At 35.7% G+C, this 27,527-nt stretch overlaps 1 protein-coding gene across 1 annotated transcript in view; it reads right to left on the bottom strand.

The window, feature by feature from the left end:
- Positions 1-540: 540 nt before the first annotated feature.
- GFRAL (GDNF family receptor alpha like) overlaps positions 541-27,527 on the bottom strand; it is a 73,906-nt gene continuing 46,919 nt past the window's right edge. The window contains exons 7-9 of the mRNA XM_002817023.3: positions 3,222-3,317; positions 3,058-3,130; positions 541-710 (exon numbers count right to left, since the gene is read on the bottom strand). Coding sequence (XP_002817069.2) covers positions 647-710; positions 3,058-3,130; positions 3,222-3,317 — 233 coding nt within the window. The 3' untranslated portion in view covers positions 541-646. The remainder of the gene's footprint in view (positions 711-3,057; positions 3,131-3,221; positions 3,318-27,527) is intronic.

The raw sequence follows: 27,527 nt of genomic DNA, 5'->3' as shown, positions 1-27,527 counted from the left end.
ACCACCATATATTTTTTCTTGAGTATTAAGAAAAAAAAACATCATCATGCCATATTATTATATGCTTTTTAAAATTTTTTTAATATTTTTGCTTTTTTATTATATTAATAAAGCAATATTTTTAAGTCTATTTTAACGTTTTCCTTCTCGATGACAGATGGAATAGTGTGTTGACTGGCTGTAGGATTTGCTTTAAAGAAAGTGATTGTTGGCTCGACATGGTTGCTTACGCCTGTAATCCCAGCACTTTGGGAGGCCGAAGCAGGTGGATCACCTGAGGTCAGGAGTTTGAGACCACCCTGGCCAATTTGGCGAAACCCCATCTCTACTAAAAATACAAAAAAATTAGCTGGGCGTGGTGGCGGGTACCTGTAATCCCCAGCTACTCAGGAGGCTGAGGCAGGAAAATCGCTTGAACCTGGGAGGCAGAGGTTGCAGTGAACCGAGATTGAGCAATTGCACTCCAGCCTGGGCAACAAGAGCAAAACTCCGCCTCAAAAAGGAAAAGAAAAAGAAACAGAAACAGAGAGGGGAGGGGAGGAGAGGAGAAGAGAGGAGAGGAGAGGAGAAAAGAGGAGAGAAGAAAAGAGGAGAGAAGAAAAGCAGAGAAAAGAGTGATTGTTATGGGTCCATGACTCCTAATGAATCAGAGTTTTCCAGGTATTTGGATCGGTGAAGGATCTCTTGCTTTACTTGATATTCTGGAAGTTCTGTATAAAATAAAAGTAAAAGTTAACAACATGCCATTTTAAGGATTTCATAAATGTGCTTGTGTTGTGTTTGCATTTTTGCTGGAGTCTGCACCTGGAGGAAAAAATAATCAAGTTCCAGAATGTAAAGTTCCAATAGTAAAATATCATATTGTCTTTCTAGGGAGCATCACACCTTTAACTATGATGTCCAAGTAATCATTTTTTAGAAAGTCCTTTCTTTTCACAAATATTTAAATTTTTAATTGTTTCTCTGCAAACTTCTTTGAAGGCTCAGGGCTATTTGAATATAGCATAACATGAAACAAATGCAACTATCTTATTCCTTACAGAAGACAGGTATTCACATGGGTTAGGCTTGACCATTAGGTGAGTGAACAATGTCTGAAATAGCAACCATTCTTCTTTCTTTAGGGAGCATTATTTATCTCCAGGTGTGGGGCAACACAGGTTTTGTTGCCAATGATGCTTCTGTTTCAGTTTGTTCTTTTTATAATGGCTTTAAATTTTGTCTCTTTTATCCTGGGCCTGGAGTTTTCAGATTACACATTATGATAAATTTTAAATTATACGAAAATAATTTGTAACTAAATACAAATATATTTAATAGTATGAATAATTTGCTTTAAAATACACATTAGAATAAATTCAAAATATTTGTCCATAATAATAACACCCCCACTGCCATCCAAAAAAGGGATATGCCTTCTATGCAGGTGAGAAAAAAGATGAAGTTACAGCAAATAAATAGGGAATTATGAGTAGTCTATACCTTATATCTGTAGCACAACAGTAGTATCTAAAAACCAGTGGGATCATGGAACAGGTGTAAATTTTATACATTCTGTATGTAGTTAAGAAGTAAAGATTGAGAACCATTAAAGTAAGATGTTTTTGCTGGGCCAGAAAACTGTCCATATTTTTTTGTAACAATGTTTGTCATGGAATATCTAGGAAGGAACAGTAAATAAACAGTGTTTTCAGGTACTTCAAACCAAATAAAGTAAACTTTAATAAATTCCAAATGCTATTTTTCCCTCTTAGCAATGGACTCTAATTATTTGGCTTTCAACCCATAGCTTAGAACCCATGGAATGTCTTCTCATACAAATATAACTTTTAAGGCCTTGGAGAAAAGCAGTGTGTTTTGGTACTGGTTTTAGTTAACATCAGATTAAATGCTTAGAGGGATTGGGTCCAAACAGTGGATACATTTTGTTTAGCTGGCATTGCATTTAAAAATAAATAAATTAGGATGTCCGTATGTACCTGACCCCTTGGTATCACCATACACCTTCTCATGCCAGTCTTTTATTTGCCTAATTGTCAAGGCCTTTTTAAGTCTGAGATCTCTGGAGGAGCAAGATATGTTTACATGCATTGTATAGTTGACTGAATTAATCTTTCTAGGTGTCAGATGTCATAAGGTAAATCTCCGGTGAATACTTCTGTTCCTCTGAAGGCCCAATCTTACTGATATAGTTTGTGTATGTACTTACGTGTATATATGGCTGTATACACACTTATGTATATTTCTTCATTAACATTTATGTTACTCAAATTTTACAGACATGTACCCATATATATAAAGAATAAGAAAAGGAACATGATTGATGTTTAAATATGAGGTTTTTTTAATTAAAGGCAAGTCTACACTATTTTATGTATAGTTGTAAATGTTAAATAAGTGGAAAAATTTTAAACACTAGACATTTAGAAATCTAGAGGTTGATGTATATCTCATCTCAATGTCTCACATGCCTGCTGGAGCATTACTACATTCCAGCAATAAAAGCTGCCAAGATTGGAGAATAAATTAATGTCAGGCAATGGTAATGTCTTTCTAGGGGCACTCTGTGAGGCCTTATTAAATGTCTTTTTCAATAATTGCCTATTAAAAATGAATGAAATGTATTAGCATATAAGAAATTAGAGTGAAGAATACATCTTCAGGTAAATATAAACTGTATGCAGTAAACAATAAGTCAGTTATGTGAACCTGTCAATCACGCAAATGATTCGAATAACAAATGCAGCAAAGTTCAATTTGGATTTGGTAGGGAAGCCAAGGGGAAAGATTGATAAGAGTTTAATTGGAAGGAACATACAATGCATATGTGCTTATAAAATGCAACATAAAAAATCTCCTATGATCACATTTTCCTTAAATAGGAAGACTGAAAGTAACGTTTCCATGGACCTATGCCACATAAAACTTGATTTAGTATGTCTTAACAGAGAAGCTTTCATTCTCAGGCTCTTTGTAAGCTCAGCCATTGTGCAACATGCTTTAACACAGCTAAGTGACTCCCTTTCAGGCCTTCCTTTCTAATTCATATTCAGTTACCTAAGCTTGACCATAACCAAGAGAAGGATTCCACAGGTGACTGTCATGCACATGGCAGCATAGATTACTTCTCCTAGAAAAAAAAAGATTAAGAGAAAATAGTCACTGGATTTTTAGAGGAAATAAATAATATAAATATTATAGAGGATTGATTTTTAACTGACCATTGAAGGGGGAATGAAATCCAGTTAAAGTGATTTTGTTTGCATGTTTTCTTGTATACAATGCCATGCCTTTGACATTAGACAGGGTTGGATAATCTGAAAGAATATTATAAAAATGAGATTAGTTACATATCATACATTATTTTAATTTTATGGATTACAATTTGCTTTATCTTTTAAAGCAGCAATTTATTTCTATTACATTATTTTAATCTGATAGATTTGAATAAAACTAGGAACAATTTTCTTAAATTTTAATGCCTGTTTTTCCCCTTTTAATCAGATAATTTCCCTGTATAAACTTTTATGTTTTGCAAACCAAGATTAGTACAATGATTATATTTTATAACATAAATCATTGTATCTTATATACAGACAAGAAAAATAAAAGATGGTAACTTTAGGCCATCTTTGGGATATTGAAAAATATCCTTTCTTTACAAAAGTGATTATTTTAATGTACCTCTGCACTCAGATACTGGAATACCTAGTTTTGCTTTTTTCCCTTGTTCTGTCTCTTTTTCTCTCCATTAGCTAGAACTTCAGTTTCTCCTGTTACCTATTTTTGCCTCCCTTCAGAGCTATTCCTGGCCATTCTGAGGTGCTAGTCTTCTTGGCCATGTTTCTGAGAAATACATTCCCACCAGTTTCCAACAGCTCACAACTTTAGAAATTATGCTTTAGAGTGACCAGGTCATAAAAAGAAATCTTTCCCTGTGAGGACAGTCTTTTCTCTGGCTTTTCTACTTTAACAACAGAAAGATGCAATTGTTAAAATTAACCGATAGATCTCTTTTAGGTGATTTTTATCAATAACTTTAAAGTGAAATCACTCCGAGTTTTGACTTAATTGGACACAAATATGAATGTCAAACATACCAATAGTTTAGTAACCAATTTATGTAATGAAGGTTAAAGTTGGTTTTGAGGCAGTAAGAAAAATGAGATAAAGCTTCCATTTTAGAGAGGTTGCTGTCTTCTGTTATAGATGCTTCATGCATTTTTGAGACCTGACACTAACCAAAAGTAGACAGTTGTTTACAAAAATGAATGTATCAAACAGTGGGATATGAAAACTAGTGACAACAGACTCTGAGCAGGAAGGGAGATAAGAAAATCTACAGTCATGCATTGCTTAATGATGGGGATATGCACTGAAAAATGCATGCTTAGTCGATTTTGTGCTTGTATGAACATCACAGAGTGTTACTTACACCAACCTGGGTGGTATAGCCTACCACATGCCTAGGCTATATAATATAGCCTTTGCTTTTAGGCTACAAACACGCACAGTGTGTGCTATTGTACTAAATACTTCAGGCAACTTTAATGCAATGGTAAATATTTGCATATTTAAACATATAAACATAGAAAAGATACTATAAAAAATACGGTATTATAATCTTATGGGACCACTGATGTATAGTCTGTCTGTCTGTCTGTCTGTCATTGACCAGAATGTCCTTACGAGGTACATGACTTTATTGCCAAATGTTCCATTCAGTTATCTCTCCACCCAGGGCTGCTGCTGTTCAGAAGACAGCTTATTGGGAGCCAAGATTTGAGCACTATGTTAACAATAATCGGTAGACAGATACATTGGAGTTTCAGACCAGTAGTAAACCTCCCAGAGTGGGTTAGAAAGCAGCAGCCCAATACAAGACTAGAAAAGTGAGGATTTTGTCATTAGAAAACTCATTCTCAGAGGGTCTAAACTCAAATACAGTTAAGACATTTTAAAAAATAGTTTTAGTCTCCAACTTGCATATTGGATTACCATCTATTTAAGAAACCTCCAACGTGGCTGATGCCTGTAATACCAGCACTTTGGAAGGCTAACGTGGGAAGATCACTTGAGCCCAGGAGTTTGAAGCCAGCCTGGCCAACATAGCAAGATCCCACCTCTAAAAAGTTTAAAGAATAGCTGGGCATGGTGGTGCACACTTGTAGTCCTAACTTCTCTGGAGGCTGAGGTGTGAGGATCACTTGAGCCCAGGCGTTCCAAATTGAAGTAGCTGTGATCAAGCCACTACACTCCAGCCTGGGTGAAAATGCAAGACTCTGACTTTAGAAAAAAAAAAAAAAAGCCTCCCCCTTGTTAGAATGCAAAATAAACCACTTAAGGATGTAAAAGTAATAGAGGTAGAACTTGTGAATTATTTTTTACTTTTGTGATTGTAAAATTACTTTTGTATTCACTATAAAGTTGAAAAGGGAAAAATGAGAAATTTTAAATAATACTTTTTTTATAAGGGGTCCTTGAAAAAAAATTAATTTTAATCACATTGATCATACAGACCTTTAGCAAAATAAATGATCACAATAAAATTGTGTATTTAAATCAATTCAGAATATGAAGAATCAATAGTTTTACTTCTTTTTACGTTCTATGACCTTTTTTAAAAAAAGTTGTAGCTGTATTCATGGCCTAAATATATACAATATACATTAGATGATTAATTATTTAAATGATGCTATGGTTTTTCCTTATGAAATTCTATCCCTAAGTACATTTAGTCTAGTTGGGTGTTACAGTTCATCTTTGCAAAAGAAAAAAGTATTATTTTGAAACAAAAAAGGCTTTTTTTAGATATGTAACTGCCTTAATTGTTAAACACTCACCTAGCAGAGTTTAGAAAGAATCATCTCATTTACTAAATTTCTCTCACATAGAACTCATTAACAAATTTATAATAGATCAATGACAGAAATGTTAGCTAATTATCCCAGTGAAAATTTAAATGCGTCTAGCAATCACTCCACAATCTTAAATATTGCACCCTAGGAGGATACCGAATATCAGTTAGAGAGATTAATGTTACTGAGGGTTTCTTGGCTACTGAAGCCCACTGGAGTTCCTTCCCTGCCTTTTATAAACAGTGAGGTTTACAGCGTTTTATAACCATGAAATTAAAGTCAGCAAAGTTGATAACTAACCTCAGTCCCACACCATCTGCTCTATTTATAGATAAACACTGTCAGTGACTTGTTTATCTTAACTTGTACCCTGGAGAAATTAAACATGATTACGAACTATATTGTAAAATCCTTGTACATTTGATGAGAAATCAAGATTAATTTCAATCTTGCATTAGGAACAAATTTAGGTAGTATTCTCCCCAAATGAGCTATGGAGAGGTGAGCATTACTATTTCTTTTTTTTTTTTTTTCCAAAATCCTTGTGCAACAGTAGCTGAGAGTTCATGGGGACTGAAACTCTGCTTGTATAATTCATATGAAACAGTAAATGCATTGTAAAAGTTATGGTTGATCAGAGACAAAGCAATGATTTAGAAATAAATGTCAGAATACTTGAGATATGATATGAAACAGAGATTTAACATATCACAAACTGCAAATTTATAAACCTTCATTTCATTTTAATTAAAACATAATTTAGAAGAGTCAGCTTGGGGGAAAAAATGCCTGTATCTAGAATGAGTTTCATGGGAAAAAAAAAAGTTCACAAAATTGAACAGTAATTTGTACCTTGAATGATATTACACAAGCACTAGGCGAGTTTGTAATAAATAAGACAAATGAAAGATAATGAAAATAGTTTGTACTATAATTTATAAATTTCAAGACTTTATATTTCATATGTGGAGGTTTCAATGTATGGAATGCTTTCAATGAAAAAATATATAAGTGACAGTACCACTGATTGTCCAGAAAGGTTTTGATGTCTTCATTTGACATACATTGAATAATTCACTTATGGCTACCCTTTGGAAAATGTGTAAAATTTTACCTAGCTGGCTTATATATATATATATATATATATATATATATATAAAATATATATATTATATAATTATATATATATAATATATATTATATAATTATATATATAATATATATATTAATATATATATATTTTATATATATATATATTTTTTTTTCCATAGGCTGATTGAAAACAACAGGGGAGAGTTAGGAAAAAATAAAGGAAAGAGAACACTCTTTTGGAGAGTGTTCTTAGTCATTTCGAATGATGAGATAATCCAGAAAGTTTTATACATTACTGAGTTTTGAAATGGGGAACCTCCATCAGAAAGAATGCACAATTGTAATGAGAGTAGAAGGGAAAACAAGGATAAAATATGGGATTTCTTCGCCTGTAGTCCCGGCTACTCCGGAGGCAGAGGCAGGAGAATGGCATGAACCCAAGGGGGCGGAGCCTGCAGTGAGCCGAGATCAAGCCACTGCACTCCAGCCTGGGCAACAGAGAGACTCCGTCTCAAAAAAAAAAAAAAAAAAAGTATATATATGGGGTTTCTTTTTGATTCTTTTTCTCATTTTTCTTTCTTTCCTCCTTCTCCTCCTTCTCTCATTCCTATCTTTCTTCAAAAATTATTTAGTGAGCATTTACTATTAATAGACAGTGGAGATTTTTTAAAAAGTGATCCACGTGTACTTTTTCATTATTGTTGAATGTGGTGTGAAAATACACCGGATTTGATGTCTTTGCAGTCATTACCCAAAGACCACTTAAAAGCTGACGGCTCAGGAACCATTTTGTTACCTCTAGTTCTCCCTCCTTTCTCATTAGTACATTTTCAAGCCATCTTGAAAAGATACCACACTACTGCATTAAACTGTCAATATGACAGCTACCTTCCACCTTTTGTGACTATCCTTCAATAGCCAAACGTCTTGAAATAGTTGTCTTGATAATTGTCTCTGATCCTCAACCCGTTTCACTTTACAACATTTCCAAACAGGTTTTTGCTTCACTATTCTACTGAAATTATTATTTGAAGATCAGCTAAGGCCTACTTGGTCATTTCAAATATTCTTCTTCATTGGCTTCTTCTGCTGTCTTCAACTTCTAAAGGCTGGAGTTCAGTCCTGGCCCTTCCCTTTAACAAGATTCAGTCCTGCCCCTCCCCTTTAGTAAGAAGAAACCTAATAATCTTACTGAGTGATCTCAATTTTCCAATGATTTTAAGTGAACTACAGATTCATTTCAAGCTACCTTCTTGATATTTTTGCTTGCATATCTTATAACCATCTCAAATTTAACAAGTTCTAAACTAAAGTAGGTTTCCTCTTACTATACTAACTTCTCTCACTGTGTTTCTCATCTCAGTAAATGATATGGCCCATCCATATCATTCAGGTAATCTGGAAATTATCATAGATTTTTTTCCCTTCTTTCAATCGTATCTCCCATTAGCCAGTTTGTCTTGTTGATTTTACATAAATAGGTATCTTTATTCTTCCTCACTGCAAACTCCACTGAACTAGCTAAAGTGATCATCATATTCTAGCATAGGTGCTTCAATAAATACCCCCAATAATCTCAACTTTTTTCCTGTTTTCACTTCTGCCTGACTCCAATGAAAGCAATCAGGGTTGTCTATTAAACATCCAAATGAAATCATTTGTTTCCCCTACTTCAAATCTTTAAATAGCCTCTCACTGAACTTAAATGAAAACCTAAAGCCTCTACCATGTCTAGAAAGTCCCACATGATCTAAACCCTAGCAATCTCTTTGGTATATTAAATCTCATCTTTGCCCATTTCGTTCCAGCCACCAAGAGGCTTATTTCCTCCCTCCTTGCCTCTTTTCCTTCCTTCCTCTTTCTCTTACTTCCTTTTAGTTTACCAAACACATTAAACATTTTCTTTACTGCTGGAGCACTTAACCCTTGCTATTGCCTCTTCCTAGAACAGACTCCTTCTCTTTCTTCAGGTGTTTGCCTAAAGACCACCTTCTGGGAAAGATTTTCCCAGGCCATTTTACTCAAGTAGAACCCTCTGTCATTCTCTATTTTCAAGGGGACACAGTAAATTCAACATTTTTTTTAGAAGAGGCAGAGTTTTTAGAATTATGTTCCATAAAACACTGGTTCTGCAGAATACTTTCATGGGTTAGGCAAACAAAAGATCCCATAAGTGAATGACTTTAGAAAATTTGGGGTTAGATGTAATATATGCATTTTAGTTGCAAGTAATTTTCTGTTTTTTTAACATAATATAGTGGCATACATTACCTAAATTTACTTTCTCCAGGGGATATATTTTAGAATCCAAGAAAACAAATTGGAAAACATGGATATATGTGATTAAATGGCAAGGATTTATAAAATTTGTGCAGGCATAAGATGTTCATTGAGGATCTTTATTTTTGCTTAGTCAATGGAAGGCAAGAGAACACCACACTGAAAATATTGTGTGTTGATAAATGTAAGTACTAATTTATAATCCTTACCTCTACTAGACACACATATATACAAACGCTAGGTACCACAATTTCTCTTCATCTGTTTTTCTGGGAGCCAAGCAAATTTTTCTTTTCTTTTTTCTTTTTCAGTTATTTATTTTATATTATGTTATTCTATTTTTCTTTTTAATTTTTAAGTTCAAGGGTACATGTGTAGGTTTGTTACATAGGTGAACTTGTGTCATGGAGGTTTGTTGTATAGATTATTTTATCGCTCAGGTATTAAACCTAGTACCCATTAGTTATTTTTTTAATCCTCTCCCTCCTCCCACCCTCCACCCTCCAGCAGGCCCCCATGTGTGTTGTTCCCCTCTATTTGTCCATGTGTTCAAGCAAACTTTTCACCCTGAGGTTTGAAAGATGCCTGACCTTTCAAGTGCTACTCCTATTGTTGCTTAGAGAGGGTGATGTGATGCAACATCAATCCCACTTTTGCTGCCAGTTAATCTGGCATTCTTCAATTTCCCAACATGTCCCCGTGAGATATGGAGAATTTAAAATCTGCTGTCTATTCAGGAGACTCATTACAGCAGAACCAGAAATGAATTCATGGATCATTTATTCCTAGTTACCTGTAAATGTCCACAGAACAATGTGATGAAAAGCACCATATCTGGACCCAAGTAAAGGTTACCTACGTAAGTAATTACTTCCAACTTCAAAGCTAGCATAATGACAATCAATATGGAGAGATATTCATAAAATGATACATGACCTTGCTCTCGTAAAGTTCTTGATCTAGTTTCCAGTAAAGGGAAAAATGTAAATAAAGCAAGGTTGAATCAATAAGGGACAACCAGGTAAATGGTACACTTTGAGGACTAGTTGGAAATAAGAATAATTTGCACTCTGGGTGTCCTTGGAAATCAGATGAAGGAGTTTATATGAAGGAAGGATGAAAGTAGGAAGAAGGGAGAGCAATGAATGTCTCCTGCACACAAAAGTGATCAAGGCAGAGTTTAAGAATTAGTCTAGTCATGGTATATAGGTTGGTTTCATGAGTGAAATCTAACTAGAAAGCAACAGCAAAAATTTAGGCTTAAGAAGATAAAAACTAAAAATAGGCAACAGAAGCTGGAGTTGAGAAGAGAGAAGTGTAGGATATATTTAAAACAAAGAGATCTTCATTAGAAAGCAGAATGATGCAGAGCATAGAAGCACAAGTGTTAGCATCAGATATGGATTAAAAAACCAGCTGTACTTCACTCACAGTCAGTCATTTCAGGCAAGTTATTGAGATTTTTTCCTTAATGTTTTTATCCTTTTTTATTGAGATAAGGTCTTGCTTTGTTGCCCAGGTTACACAATTATACTTCACTGCAACTTTGAACTCCTGGGCTCAAGCAATCCTCCTGTCTCAGCCTCCTGAGTAGCTAGGACTACAGGGGCACGTCACCATGCCCTACTAATTTTTATTTTTTCTAGAGACAAGGCCTTGCTATTATTGCCCAGGCTGGCCTCAAACTCCTGGCCTCAAGCAATCCTCTTACCTTGGCCCCCCAAAGCTCTAGGATTACATGGATGAGCCACCATGTGTAGCCCTTTGTCTTTAAAGTGATATGATGCCTGAGGAATCGCCACACTGACTTCCACAAGGGTTGAACTAGTTTACAGTCCCACCAACAGTGTAAAAGTGTTCCTATTTCTCCACATCCTCTCCAGCACCTGTTGTTTCCTGACTTTTTAATGATTGCCATTCTAACTGGTGTGAGATGGTATCTCATTGTGGTTTTGATTTGCATTTCTCTGATGGCCAGTGATGGTGAGCATTTTTTCATGTGTTTTTTGGCTGCATAAATGTCTTCTTTTGAGAAGTGTCTGTTCATGTCCTTTGCCCACTTTTTGATGGGGTTGTTTGTTTTTTTCTTGTAAATTTGTTGGAGTTCATTGTAGATTCTGGATATTAGCCCTTTGTCAGATGAGTAGGTTGTGAAAATTTTCTCCCATTTTGTAGGTTGCCTGTTCACTCTGATGGTAGTTTCCTTTGCTGTGCAGAAGCTCTTTAGTTTAATTAGATCCCATTTGTCAATTTTGGCTTTTGTTGCCATTGCTTTTGGTGTTTTAGCTAGAAATTCCATTCGACCCAGCCATCCCATTACTGGGTATATACCCAAAGGACTATAAATCATGCTGCTATAAAGACACATGCACACGTATGTTTATTGTGGCATTATTCACAATAGCAAAGACTTGGAACCAACCCAAATGTCCAACAATGATAGACTGGATTAAGAAAATGTGGCACATATACACCATGGAATACTATGCAGCCATAAAAAATGATGAGTTCATGTCCTTTGTAGGGACATGGATGAAATTGGAAATCATCATTCTCAGTAAACTATCGCAAGAACAAAATCCAAACACCCCATATTCTCACTCATAGGTGGGAATTGAACAATGAGAACACATGGACACAGGAAGGGGAACATCACACTTCGGGGACTGTTGTGGGGTGGGGGGAGGGGGGAGGGATAGCATTGGGAGATATACCTAATGCTAGATGACGAGTTGGTGGGTGCAGCGCACCAGCATGGCACATGTATACATATGTAAGTTACCTGCACATTGCGCACATGTACCATAAAACCTAAAGTATAATAATAATAATAATAAAGAAAAAAAAAATAAATAAATAAATAAATAAAAATATATACAAAAAAAAGAATTTTCTTTGGGAATGCTGAAAGTTTTAAGCATCAAAAGTGGTGATAACTACACTGTGAATGTATTTCATGTCATTGAATTGCATACTTACCAATGGTTAAAATAAATATTATGTTTTGTTTTGTTAAAAAAATAAAAATAAAAAAAAATAAAAAAATAAAGTGATATGATGCCTACCACAAAACTTATGGTTCAAAATTAAATAAAACAATATGTGAAGAGAGTTTGAAATAGTGTTTGGCACAAGTTAAGTGCTCAAAAAATTGTATCATTATTAAGCATTAGGCAATGTAGAGTTTTATTTAATATGAAGAAATGAAGAGGATTAAATCAAAGATTATTCCTAGATCCTTAAGGTGACATGATGTTTTAGAAAATATTTGGAATGGAAGATGAAAAAATAATAGAAGAGAGAACTAAGTCTGTCTCCCCTCTCTTCAACCTGGCTATGCAAGTCCAAGAACAGTGGCTGTGGAATTAGAAAAACTTGACTACAATCTTAAATGTGTCGTCCACTAGATGCACTACTCTTGGACAGTTTACTTAACCTCTGAGCCTCATGTTTCCCCTATATAAAAAGGGTATTGTGATAGATTGTATTTTTTTATAAAGATTCACTTTTGCTGTAAAAATGTATGCATGCACCATCCAATGCCCTGTGAGTTAGAGCACTACTTTTGTGTGCGTGTGTGTGTGTATGTGCGTGAGATGGGGTCTCGCTCTGTCACTGAGGCTGGAGTGCAATGGCGTGATCTTGGCTCACTGCAACCTCCGTCTCCCGGGTTCAAGTGATTCTCCTGCCTCAGCCTCCTGAGTAGCTGGGATTACAGGCACTCACCACCACGCCTGGCTAATTTTTGTAATTTTAGTAGAGACGGGATTTAACCATGTTGGTCAGGCTGGTCTCAGACTGCTGACCTCGTGATCCATCCTCCTTGGCCTCCCAAAGTGCTGGGATTACAGGTGTGAGCCACCATGCCTGGCCTAGAGCACTACTTTCTATGGGAGGTGTATATTTACTACTTCACTGATATTGGGCTCACCTTGACTTGCATTTGTCAAAAATGTAAGAAAGAAAGGACATATGTTATATTCATGCAGATATGTAAGAGTGATCTTGTTGCTTGTTTTTATCTTTTCCATAAAAATGGCATGTTCCCAATGGCAACTGTGCCTTCAGCCTGAGTCTAGAAATGGGAAGCAGAACCCAGCTGCCTACGTGTAGCATGACCTAGAAATCAATCTTTGTTTTTGTATGCCACTGAAATTTGGCAATTGCATGTTAGTGTATAACATAGCAAAAGCTAATTCGGGGGGTAATAATATACCACAAATGAAAATTTTTGACAGATTGCAGGTGCTTAATAAATACTAGATTTTTCTTTTCTCTCCTCTTACATACCTGTCAATAGACTTGCAGGTGAAAAGAGAAGAAAAAGTGAAAAGGGGTTAAAGAAAGGTGAGAAAGGGGGAAACTGGAGAAAGGTCATGACAGCATTGAAGAACATCCCCACCTTGGAAATAGGAAGGCTTTCCCTTCTCTTTTGGGAAACATTAGGCAGTGAGATATGCATTAATTGCAGCCACTCCTTATTTATTATGCACCAGTGTTATTTTAAAGTCCAACATATTCTCAAAAGTAAGTATGGGATGCAACATCATTATCTCTACTGAGATTTAAATTATTCCACATCAATCAGGGCCACATTCCTTTTATTCATAAACATCTTACAGTACTGCATTACCATATGAGGTATTAGCACCTTTTGTAAATGTGGATTTTCCAGCTGATTTGTCACTTTACTTATACACACAAATACATAATGAGAATTAGAAATAAAAATACTAGTAAACATAGATAATAGAGTTGAGTGAGGAGTAGTGTAGCATCGTAGAAAGGGGTCAGCCTTTGACTTTCAATCATGGATTGAAGACCTTGCTCTAAAATTTGTACTTTTGTTTTTCCTTCTTTTTTCTGACTCATTTGTGCTCCACTTTTCTGTCCTAGAAAATTTTAGGATAATAATACTTACTGTTTTTTTTGTGAGGATTAAATGAGGCAAGGCATGTAAGGTAACTTGCAGAGAGTAAACATACAACAGGAGCTATTTTTTTTAAATTAAGAAATCATGTTTTGCTAGTGGTAACACATTAGTATTACCTATGGAGCAATGAGAGATTTCTGGGTTATATTGCTGTAGGTTTTGATTTAATAGGGCAAGGGAAAAGTGGAGATGAGTACTAGGCATTCATAATTTCAAGTATTTTTCTATACCCTTTCAATATATGGTCAGACACATAGAGGGAACAACACATGCTGGCTGGGGCCTTTTGGAGAGTGGAGGGTGAAAGGAGAGAAAGGATCAGGAAAAATAACTAATGGGTACTAGGCTTAATACCTGGGTGATGAAATAATCTGTATAACAAACCCCCATGACTTAAGTTTACCTGTGTAACAAATCTGCACATGTACTCCTGAACTTAACATAAAATTTTTAAACTAATAAAACAAAAACATGTAAAACATGTATCTATACAGTCAGGATGTAGACCATTGGTAGAAAGGGGAAAACTCATGATTTTGGAAATGAAAAAGAGAAATCAGATCATAAACAACATTATAGTGGGCTAGTGGAAATGAAATACTTAATTAGTGAGGGGAGCTGGGGGAAGAACAGGAAGAGGGAGAGGTTGGGGAGTTATGTTTCTTAGGAAAACTCCTTTAAAAATAAGCTGGTAGAGAAGAACCAGACATAATGACGGTAACTGCTAAGCCAGTTTTACCAACTGAAGAAAAACATATTTGGATCAGTAAGAGATGTTACCACTTCAAAAGTTCCCTTTCAGCTACCTGGCAGTATTAAAATAACAAAAGCAATTAAAAGGAATAATATTTCTATTTTAGGGTAGGGGTGCTGGAATGGCAGTTTGGGCCAAAGAACAGTGAGAGAAATTGACTGAGTCAAAGCAGTTGTGTAGAAGTGTTGGAAGTAGCTATTAGGGTTGTAGACATATGCTTAGTGTACATTTTCAATGTAATAGTTACCATATGTTCTTTCAACAAAATACCATTGTAAGTTTTAGACTGTCTATTATACTAGAAAGAGCTAGTGAACAGAGATTCAGGGATTGAATCATGTCTGGCCTGGAAACTTAAAACATCAAGAGTAGCATCTTCCTACACAGACCCCAGTGACGCACAGCAGTGTATCACTAAGATGAGTCGCCCTCTGAGAAAACTCTGCAAACAGAGTTATGTGGCTTTTCTTGTTTCAGATTGCCTTCACTCCCAACTAAAGCAGACATGCACTCAGGAGCTAGTGGACTCTGGCCTCCTTTGCAACTGAGTTTTTTTGAAAGACACTAGCATGTGTCTACAGTTAATGTCTGGCCACCTGACTCAGGTGCTAATGCAGAAGTAGAACATCAGTCCCAGAGTTATGGCAAACTTGAAGTGCATTGATGCTTGGGAAAGCTTAGTCTCTAGCTTCAGTGGCAACCAAGGGAAACCATTCCACCCTAAGGCAGCAGCTGGAAGAAAGGACAGAGACAATGGGGAGCAGTGTCTGTTACAGAGGCTCAAAACACCGCCAAGGGCTCACATGTGTCATGCAGTGGCTTTCATCCATTCTACATTCTTTTATCTAGTTTGAGAACTAATTTGTTTACTAATGATTTGTACAACATACCCTAAATAAATGCTTTCCAAAGAGTAATGGTTGCACAGAATAAAAATTATGTTGTGCTCATTTTATAGCTTAATAGCTGTAAATGTGACATTAAAACATTCTTGCAACTTTTAGCCTGAGAGATATTTATTGATGTTTGCAATGTTGTAAAGGATTTTCTTGGACCCATGAAAAGAACTCTAGCAGATGGGTTGAGAAAATCTGATACTAATGGAAGACGAACTGTTGCCATCATCAATGGATTCTTTACAAATGTCTACTCATTACTCACCTATCTCATCCAAGGAGCTTTATTTGTCTAAGTATCAAACATTCTTTTTTTCTAAAGAGTCCCTCTTTAAGATGATATCCCAGCATGTAGGTGCCAGGGCAGTAACTATTAAGTGCCCACATACGGTGTTTTATGGCAATACATCTGATGCTATTATATTGTTGTCACAAGAATACTTGGCTCTTTAAGCCAAGAATACACATGCTCATAATAAGTGATTTTTATGACTTCGCATACACAATCACGATGCAAAGAAAGTATAAAGGAAAGGCTGCTTGCTTTATGCAGCTTTGGCACTAACCCTATCCCCAATTATAGGCAACAAGAGGATTGTATGACGCCAATGAAAATATAAGGGTGGAAAATGGAAAAGATAATACTATGATTTCATGTACTGAAGGCTGTTATTGTTCAAATTGCAACAGTACTGTTTTGTTGTTTTATTTCCCTCCATGATCTTAAATGCTCCTTTCTTCTCTAGTAATGCCAAAATGTGAATTGTCTCACTCATCAATGGCAACTCTTTAATCTTTATGTTTTGGCTTTGAGCAAACAACAAAGGTAGTCAAATGATGATTCATACAACATTTTATGTTCAGTGGAAGGTTTTTTCCCCTCCCTTAACAACACCTATGCCTTTAGAGTAGAGTTAGGAGAAAACGAAGATAGAAGACGGCCGTTCTCATGTTGTTTCTGTTGAGGGTTTGTACACTTCAGTATTTCCAGATTATAGCCCTGTGAAGCATTTACTGCAAAATAGGAAGCCTTAGCCAAATATGCAGTGTTTCAGATCTGCAGACAAAATTTAAACCAGCTGGATTTTATTGTGAACTTTTGAGTGCAAGTAAACCTAGTGGTGAAACTAAAGCCAGCATTTGTCTCCATTGGAATGGGCTGCATCTTTAGGAACTACTCCTCCATGTCACTTCTCTTGAGGGAATTTTGAATTTTGAAAGGTCCTAAGATAAAATCTTCCAGATAATTCCTCAGAGTATCTGGTTGAAATCTTAGCCAACAAAGGTGGAAGTTGCAGCCAGATATGATGCCTCTCTTAGTCAAATCTTGAGAGAGATGAGGGGAAGCTGGGTCTCTCTCAGTAATCTAATTTTAAGTTGCCCAAATTAAAACAGATAAAGATTCCCTATACACATATACTTACAAAAACAGAGCCAACAGACACGCAGTCACTTAAACTCACACACATTTACAAAAGTGCCTGGACAAAGTGGCAAATAATGGCCAACATACTGGATTTGTAGATGACAAAAGTTCCACATCATATTTTTCAATGTCCCTTAGGTGAAAATTATTGTGTTCCTTGCTAAAAAATATGTGGTTTTATAGATTCAAACACGTAAGTACTAGAAGCAAAGAAACGTGCCTTACTATGATTGTTTATTGAATCTGTACACATTATTAGCTATTTAGAATTTTTAAAAAACAAAGCAATAAAAGGTAAGTAATCTGGAACTAGAGAAAACTCTTTTATCCCAAATCTCAATTTAGCTCTCTGAAAGAATAAGTACTTTTTTCAAGGGCGAAGAAAGAAATAATACAGGCTTTCTTAAAATTTTAGTATAATATTAGGAAAGGAAAGTTATTGGTGTGCTAGTTGTCTTTTTAATATTAAATAAATAGTCACTCCAGAGGGGCCACATACACAGTCAGTCTGGAGTTTGCTCAAATGGCCCTGAACTTAGCCTCAGTTACCTAATCCAAGACTATCAGAGCACATCTAATATCAGAGATCATCTATTTCTTTGAAATCTTTACTAGAATTTAATATGTGAGAAACCTGAGCTCTAGGGAGAAGATAACTAATTTCCTCTACACCACCTGGTGGAGGTAGGGATAGAACCTGCTTCCTAGGCTCTTCTTTATATTGCAACAAATTGCATCTCATCAAACAAACTTTTTAAATAGTCTCTTATTATATTCCTGTGTTTCCTGTGAAATGTAACATTTATAATCAATTGACAATTACAAGGTTTATATCATTAGATGAGAGCAGTATATTATGGTGAATAAAATCACAGCTCCTGGTGCCAAAAACAGCTATGTTTAAATTCTGGCTCTATTGTCTTTTTTTGTGACTTGGACAAGTTACTAATTTCTAGGCGCCTCCGTTTTCTTTTGGGTAAAAGAAAGAGCACCTGCTTCACATATTGCTTGTAAAAATTAAATTAATTAAGCCACTTAAAATGAATAGAACAATGTCTGACACATAGCAGTCAATTAGGTCTCAGCATCTAGAGCAAACAAAAGACAAGTCAGCTAGCATTAGTAGTCAGAATGTAGCTTCAACAGGGCAAGCAATATCTTTAGATGTTTATTAAATCTTCATTTTTAAAATACATCTTTTATAGCTTCAGTTTTCTCCATGTCATCATTTTACAATGTTGAGATAAAGTGGCAAGCAGATCCATGAGAATATTCTTTACAGTTGGTCAAATGGGATAATTATTTTCAAGAGTTTGTCCAGATTCTTATACTATTAATATTAATGTAATGTTTTCTTGATACGCTTCTGGTCATTAGTCATTCACTATTTCTGTAGTTTCTTTGAGGAAGGTAGTAGTGTGCTCAAAGGGAAACACCTCATTGTCTTAGTGCTTTCCATCAGAAATGACGGCAAATGTAAAGCCAGTTGCACAGGTGGATCTCATCTATAGGCTACACCTCTATTCTAAAGACTGATGCTTTCCAGGACAGTCCCAAGTATACCATCAGCAAGGTTGGAGCATTCCACATAGGCTAACCCCATAGCTGAGTCTGACTTTTTATTTTTTTTTGCTGCTTTTTGGAGAATTTTAGGAAAATCTAGAATGAACTTAAGGGAGTGAGATTTTCCTATTTGCAAAGTTCTGATGCAAATTCCAACTGCCATGACCAAAGAACCTCTAAAGTTGCAAAAGTTACTGTGGAAAATATGACTTACTCAAATGTATTCAGGTTTGACTTAGATGTTAAACAACTAACCTTATCCAGCTGATCTCTCCCTGACACACATCTGTTGGTTGCTCTTTACTTCCAAGTCTAATTTTACCCAGTGCGAAGCAAAAATTCTTCACTACTTTCTAAACACAGTGTGCTTGATGCTGAAAATCAAGTGATGACACTCAGTGTTCAGATGTTTTCTGACTCTTGACTTTTATCTGTCCCATCAGTTGTTATCAATGTAAACAGTAAAATTGTGGGGCCAATAGGAATTCTTCCAGTTATCCAAGTCTACTTTTTCATGTTTATAACATGATAATCTTGATACTAATGCCTCTGGAATATAGTAATAGTTTATTTTTAATTAATAGAAAAAAATAATGCTTCTCTTTCTGTTGAGTCTGGGGATATTTCATTGTGTGGGGATAAATGGAAGTTCTTGAGTTTTTTTTTATATACTTTAAGTTCTGGGATACACATGCAGAACATGCAGGTTTGTTACATAGATATACATGTGCCATGGTGGTTTGCTGCACCCATCAACCCATCATCTACATTAGGTATTTCTCTTAATGCTATCCCTCCTCTAGCTCCCAACCCCCCAACAGGCCCCAGTGTGTGATGTTCCCCTCCCTGTGTCCATGTGTTCTCATTGTTCAACTCTCACTTATGAGTGAGATCTTTTGTTCCATTCATTTGGTAAGCAAATTCGAAAACATTGGGATGGTATCTCAAAGGAACTAGTGTTGAAGTTCTCCCTATAGAGTTAACAGTAGTGTATGCTATGTTTACGATTGAAGTAAGTGAACATTGCCAGATTCCACCTGATTTTCCGAAAAGAATCAATGAGTACTCTAAGCCAGTGTTTCATGGAGTGTGGTACCTGGACAAGCAATTTCAGCATCACCTGGGAACTTGTCCTAAATGTAAATGCCCCAGTTTTCAAGCCCATTGGATTAGAAACTGCATCATGTCAATCAGGTTAGTCTATTTCCCAGTAGAGGCAGGAAGGTATGTACAATCATGTGTAGCGTAATGATCAGGACCAGAATACATTCTGAGAAATGCATCATTAGGAGATTTTGTTGTGCAAATATCAGAGAATGTACACAAACCTAGGTGGTATAGCCGACTACAGATCTAGGCTATATGGTCTAGCCTGTTGCTCCTAGGCTACAAACCTGTACAGCATGTTACTGAATACTGAATACTGTAGTCAACTTGTAACACAATGGTATTTGTGTACCTAAACATAGAGAAGGTAAAACACAGTATAACAAGGTATAACACAGTAAAAATACGATGTTATAATTTTATGGGACCACCATCATTATGCAGTCTGACTTTGACAGAAACATCATTATGCAGCGCATAATTGTATATGAGATTGGATAGTAAATTCATTTCTTCTTAAAATGTCCTCAAGAAATTGTTGAGGTAATTGCTATTTAAAATGCGATCCTTAGAGGTAATTGCTATTTAAAATGTGATCCTTAGACCAACAGCATCTGCCTTACCTAGTTGCTTGTAGAAATGTATATCTCAGGCCCTACCCCAGACCTAATGAATCAGAATCTGGATTTTAACTGGAAACCGTGTGATTCTTATGAACAATGAAGTTTGCAACTAATAGCCCCAGTTGATTATCTACCCTAAAATTATTCAAAGATAACACCATACATAATAAGTCACTTATTCTAAGAAAATATACTTTAGATCTTCCAGAAATTTTCTACCCATATTACCTGTTTAACATCATAATTATTCAAAAAGTATTGATTTGCCTGATTTTTCAAACCCCTCAAAATCTATGATAAAAAATAGTATTTACTGAGTTTTACTATGTTCCAGATATTTCTTTACTGATATAATCTTTGTACCAACATTCTCAGTTAGAAATGTTTATTGTGATTTTCATTTCACAGACTGGAAATTGAAGGAAAGTGAGAGAAGTAACTAGTTAATGGTTATTTATCTTGTAAATGATGGAAAAATTATTTGAACCCAGACATATTGGTGTTATATTGCCTCTCTATGGGCTGTGCTCTGTAATAAGGTCTATTTACATTTCCAAGCACAGAATTTGACTTCTAGAGTCATTGTTGCTGATTATTGTTTTTAATAAAAATTGTAAGAGTCAGGCTGAGGAAGGAGAGTGGACGAAGGGGCACTATTTATATTTTAAATTTGAAAGCTAATAATGGTTAAATACACTGATTTTTCCCTGCGGACCCAACCCAAAGAAATATCTAGAATTCTAAGTGTATATATTAAATAGCATAAAACCTAAAAGTTGTAGAGTTTATTATAAATCTACATTTTTACATTGGATGGTATTTAAAGTAATTTTAAAGAAACAGTTTATTTGTTATTACTCTCTTTATTGCTAACCTAAAACACATATGCCTGTTCTTTACAGAATTAAAAACAATGCAAATAATAAAAAACAAGATGCTTAAGGAATAATCACTTATTTCTAAGAGGAAAAACGAACATTTATAAGTGAATGTCTATGAATCTGATGGACTACAAATTCACCATGGAGCCATTTTAATCCAGAAAATACCAAATACTGGACTGTTTAGAGGCTATGATATAAATATGAATACAGAGTAGAGAAATTCTGTTGAATGTTCCTTGGAAAACCAAGAAGCTTTTTTAGCACCTGGACTGAATTTGAAGGAAACTAGACTTGAATTAGAGTTTTGTGTAGAAACCAAGAAAAAGTCAGTGGTTTTGGCTAGATGAAGTGATTTATTTAAAGCCAAAACTTAACATAAAGCTCCTGAAATACTAATTTATATGAATTGGCTATACTAGAAGGTGATGTATGCGCATTTATGTATATATGTATGTATGTATGTGTGCATAAGACAGGGAAAGAAAGAGAGAGAGAGGAGTTTTTGCAGGGGAAATGTCTTTCACAATTCACTTAGCTCAGTGTTTTATTTATAGTTTGTAATCTTCTTTCTTCAGACAGTCAGTGATCAGATAATAGTAAAAATAATAACATGTAATTACAAAAGTGAGTTTGAGCCTTTATTAATTCATTTTACACAGTCTTTGCATTATTTTGGTAAAATTAAGTTTAAAATTTTATGTACTTAAGGAAAAAAATGTAAGACTATGTATCATGCCCCTCCATATATAAATGGGTGTATTTAAAGTACTTTCTATAAAAATGCTCACTAATGGAATGTTATTTTTAAATCCAGACCTTCACTGGGAGTAGACAGATGAAATGTTGTAAGGCAGGATGAAATGCAGCCAAATAAATCATCTATCCATTGAATGCAGACAAGTAAGATGAATAAACCAATCTTACTAGCATCTTGACATCTAACATGAGGGATCGATAGACAGATGGGTGAGAAGTATGGCTATAAAAAGAAATGAAATGGTAGAAACAGGTACAGAAAGGCTCTTTTCTAAAGCTTCTTGAAAAAGACTATGTACGTTTTGAGGAGTTTTTATGTTAATATTTCACAAAAGCCAGCTGGTTCTGGAAATCAGTTGGGAACAATCTTCTGTCATTCACAGATAGGGCTAACCATATCAGTCATTAAAAGAATTGCACACATTTAAGAGCAAAAATGGGTTAGGATCAATTGCTTATTTACAATGATGACACCACTCAAGGATCAACTGTAAAATTATTTCCTACTACTCAAACTTTTTGAGAGCAGATCTATAAAAAGGAAAAGTGTTGGAAAATATAAGGAGCTTGAAATGTTTTTATTAAAGTGAGCAGTAGCAGCCTGGTCTTGTTAATTCCTGATTCTTTTGCTCAAATATTTGAATTAAAAATTCCAGCTTGAGTGGAAACATAAAGAATTGAGGCTCTAAATAGAGAAGCAGTATTAGGATACTTCCAATAAATCAAGGAAAAACTATTGAATTCAAGAACAGTGCTGCCATAGAACTATGGTTGACTTTCATTCATTTACTCATTCATTCATTCCCTACTTATTGAGTGGCTAATGTGTACCAACAATTGTTTTGGGTACTGGAGTGAAGCAGGCCACCTTGGGAGCTGCATGGTATTAGTCTTATTGGTCTTTCCTTTCTGAGCACAGACTTTTCTTATTGCCTGAGAGGTGTAAGTGAAAAGAGGATCTGGGACCCATGGCTGGTGACTGGGTTTTCCCAAATGTGGATTAGAGAAGTGGTTCCCAAACTTGCTTGAAAATCAAAACCACCTGCATAACTTTTTAAATACATGTTGCTGAGCTCTACCCTAGGCCTACTGAATTAGAATTACTGGGGTTAGGGCTAAATACCTATATTTTCAACAAACTCTCTCTATATTTATGAGGATTAGCCAGATTTGAGAACCAAAAATTTAATGTCCAGTAGTACTCCTCAATAGTTTGGGCTTGTCTTTGTGACCATGTTTCTTCATTAATGGTGGAAAGATTGTTACTAATAGAATTGGGAAACCACCTGGCTTTAGTAAAACCTTAATATAGAAAACCCCTAGCACACTGTTGGTGGAAATAAATTAGGACAGCCATTATGGAAAACAGTATGAAGGTTCCTCTAAAAATTAAAAATAGAACTACCAAATGACCTAGCAATCCCATTACTGGGCATACATCCAAAGGAAGTGAAATTAGTGTGCTGAAGATATATCTGCATTCCATGTTTATTGCAACACTGTTCACAACAGCCAAGATATGGAATCAACCTAAGAAAATGTGATATACATACACAATGGAATGCTATTCAACCATGGGAAAAAAAAGGAATTTTTTATTTGCAACAACATGGATGAAACTGGATAACACTGTGCTGAATGAAAAATGCCAGGCACAGAGAGACAAATACCACATAATCTCACTTATATGCGGGATCTAAAAATGTTGATCTCATAGATACAGAGAATAGAGGTATGATTATTAAAGGCAAGGGTTGTTGGGGAGATATTGGTCAAAGGATGCATAACTACAGTTAGGAAGAAAAAATTCAGGAGATGTATTGTACAACATGGTGACTATAGTTAATGATGATATATTACATTCTTGAAAAATGCTGAGAGAGTGAATGCAAAGTGTTCTCACCACAAAAATGATAACTATGTGAGGTTATGTATGTGTAAATTAGCTAGATTTAACCATTCCACAGTGTGTGTGTGTGTGTGTGTGTGTGTGTGTGTGTGTGTATTTCAAAACATCACCTTGTATATGGTAAATACATATAATTTTTATATCAATTTTAAAAATAAATAAATTTGGGGAAAAAGCAAAACATAAAAAATAAATTCCTAAAAATGTGTAGCAGTATTCACTATAGTCCTTGTAAGGCATCAAATAAAAGAAGCCTAATAGTTCAATTCTTAATCCGAATCAAAATAATGGTTTTAAAGGCAGAGCGTTAAAGAAGGAAACAACAGACACTGGGGTCTCCTTGACGGGGGAGGGAAGAGGAAGGAAAGGAGCAGAAAAGATAACTGTTGGGTACTGGGCTTAATACCTAGGTGATGAAATAATATGTACAACAAATCCCCATGACACATGTTTACCTACGTAACAAAACTTCACATGTACCCCCAAACCTAAAATAAAAGTTAAAAATATAAAAATAAAGGCACAGTGTGTAACATATACACAATATTTGCTATTTAATAGTCACTTTATACACTTAATCTCATTCAAGCTCTTAGGTTGGTATGTGGAGTCTCTGGCAAGAACTTAATAGGAGAGTTACAACACAGACACTTTGGGCTCTGAAGCAAAGCCATTCCATCTGCAGTAGAATACTCCTTGCCATTTGAAATTTAGCACCTATTGGATATTATCAGATCTGTTAAGTAAATGATTCCCAGAAAGACGAACCCAGTACATCAGTGTTTACTATTCATGCACAGATGACTACAAACACTCACAGAGGTGGTTCTAGAAGACAGTGGTAAAAGGAAATCCTTCCCAGAGGCAGAACATGAGCAGTACTCTTGACTGTTCACTTTGTATGGAAAGACAAGTGGCTAGAAGTAAGACTCATGGTCAGTGGTAAATTGCTTGGTCAAAGGGATTTAAAAAAACAGCAGACTTGGAAGACTGTAGAAAAGGGAATGAGGGAAAAAGACTTGTGGAAGGACCCATGGTAGTGGCAAGACGTGGGCAAATTTTTATATCTCAGATTTTTGCCAGCAGAGAGTATCTACCACAGAGAAGACCCTCCATGACCATACTTGTGCAGTGAGCTTGAAGAATGTAGCTATGGTGGCAAGGATGGCAGCTATGCATGGGCCTGACAGAATGGATTTCCTCTCCATAAGGCTGATCAGTTAGTGTTCTGCCAATGCTGAATGGCAAACCTTCCAGCAACAACAGATACCTACACCAGGATCTTATTTTAGCAGGTTGATGGCAGATTCATAATACCATAACCCTTCTACTTGAAAGAGGTAGTGATGCTTTCCAACTAGAATTTATACTTACTTTGGATATGAATTTTCCTTCCTTCCCCACCATCAAAATGCTTGATAGAATGCCTAATTTTTTTTTATGCAGCTACAACCTAAGAGTGCTTCATCTTGGACATTGTAGCATGCTCTTCAGTTTTCTTTTCCCAGTGCTTTTCTGCCACTGAAGCACGAAATGTGGGGACCCACTCAGCACTCATGCATATACTGTATGCAAGTTTGAGGGAATAAAGGTTAGTGGGGTCACCCCAAATCAGTGAGGGACAGGATCCAAAGGTCAAATGATTTCCCCTTTCTTCTCCTATGAATAAAGTTCAGCGATGTATTTCACAAAGCATCTTAGAAGGTCCCAAAAGAAGCAAACTTCAGTTACCTGAATTAGAAAACAACTCAGTATTGCATCTATTTACTGACTATTGACACCCCATCTCCTTTACACGTGCTCCCAGATAAACTACTGCACACAAGTCATTGCTTTATGCTTTGTTCTCTCTTATGTACTAGCCATATTCAAAAATAATTTCAGACCTTTCAGTATCTATCTATAATAGAGTAGTACAAATGATAATTAAATAGGACTAGTTTTAGGGAGACAGATTATATGCTTTGTTGGAAATACTGTGGCAAAGACTGGCAAGTAATTCACCAAACTCACTTTTCTTCCTCCAAGGTATAGAGCTAAACTACATTTCCCAGCCTCCCCACAGATAAGTAGAAACAGAAGTACATGTGCAATGCACTTATGACTGGCCCCTAAAAATCTCCAGTGTAATGTCTTTTTCTGAATCTGCAGGATGAATGAAGAAACATCTGTGAACTTAGAAAAGGGTGCGGCCATACAGTAGAAACATTTGGAATCACTAAATAGCTGTATAACACCTAAATTCCTCTAACTCACTCAACTCATCCCACCTCTTCCCTCTGTAATTATATTTCATGTGAGTCAGAAATTAACTATTGTTTCAGCCTACTGGTATTTGACGTGTTATTGGTGATGGCTTAGTGATGCCTAGCCTATATAAAAATTGACACCTTGAAGTAGGGCAGCTGCCATAGTTTAAACCTAAAATATGGAGAATTGTCTTAGCAGTCAGGTGGTGAGAAACTGCCTATTGGGGGCTGGAAAGATGGAGACCCTTTTTAAATAGTGAATCGGCAAATTATTTGGTACAACTTGCAAAGGAGATCAGATATCCACCCAGCCAGTAGCACTACATGAGGTGGTTTGTAAGAACTGGAGTGATAGTATGAATGGCTCACTCTTGGCTGCTTGAGCAGGGTTTTACAAAAGAGACATGAGCTCAGGTAGAAATTGGTTGTCAAGCAAAGATTAGAGGCATTAAAATAAAGTTCCCCTAACATTTAAAAAGCTGACTACTTGTAGGTCCCAAATAATAAAAGATAAGATTGAAAAATATCCAAGAGCAAATAAGCCCCAAAGCTAGCAGAAGACAAGAAATAACCAAGATCCAAGATGAATTGAAGAAGATAGAGACATGAAAAACCTTCAAAAAATCAATAAATCCAGGAGCTATTTTTTTTAAATAAAATAGATAGCTAGCTAGACTAGTAAAGAAGAAAAGAGAGAAGAATCAAATAGACACAATCAGAAATAATAAGGGGGATATTACCACTGATCCCAGAGAAATACAAACAAACATTACAGAATAATATAAACACCTCTATGCACAGAAACTAGAAAATCTAGAAGAAATGACAAATTCCTGGACAACTTCACCCTCCCAAGACTGAACCAGGAAGAAATTGCATCTCTAAATAGACCAATAATGAGTTCTGAAATAGAGGCAGTAATAAATAGCCTACCAAACAAGATGGTATTAACACCTGAATCCTACCAGGGGTACAAAGAAGAGCTGGTACCACTTCTACTGAAACTATTCCAAAAAATTGAAAAGGAGAGACTCCTCCCTATCTTATTCTATGAGCACAGAATCATCCTGATACCAAAACCTGGAAGAGATGCAACAAAAATAAGAAAACTTCAGGCCAATATTCTTGATGAACATCAATGCGAAAATCTTCAATTAAATACTGACAAACCAAATCCAGCAGCACAAAAAAAAGCTT

The sequence above is a fragment of the Pongo abelii genome, chromosome 5, assembly GCF_028885655.2.
Source record: "Pongo abelii isolate AG06213 chromosome 5, NHGRI_mPonAbe1-v2.0_pri, whole genome shotgun sequence".
Classification (NCBI taxonomy): Eukaryota; Metazoa; Chordata; class Mammalia; order Primates; family Hominidae; genus Pongo; species Pongo abelii.
Note: the sequence above shows the minus strand (reverse complement) of the source record. Positions and strands in the feature narration are given on the sequence as shown.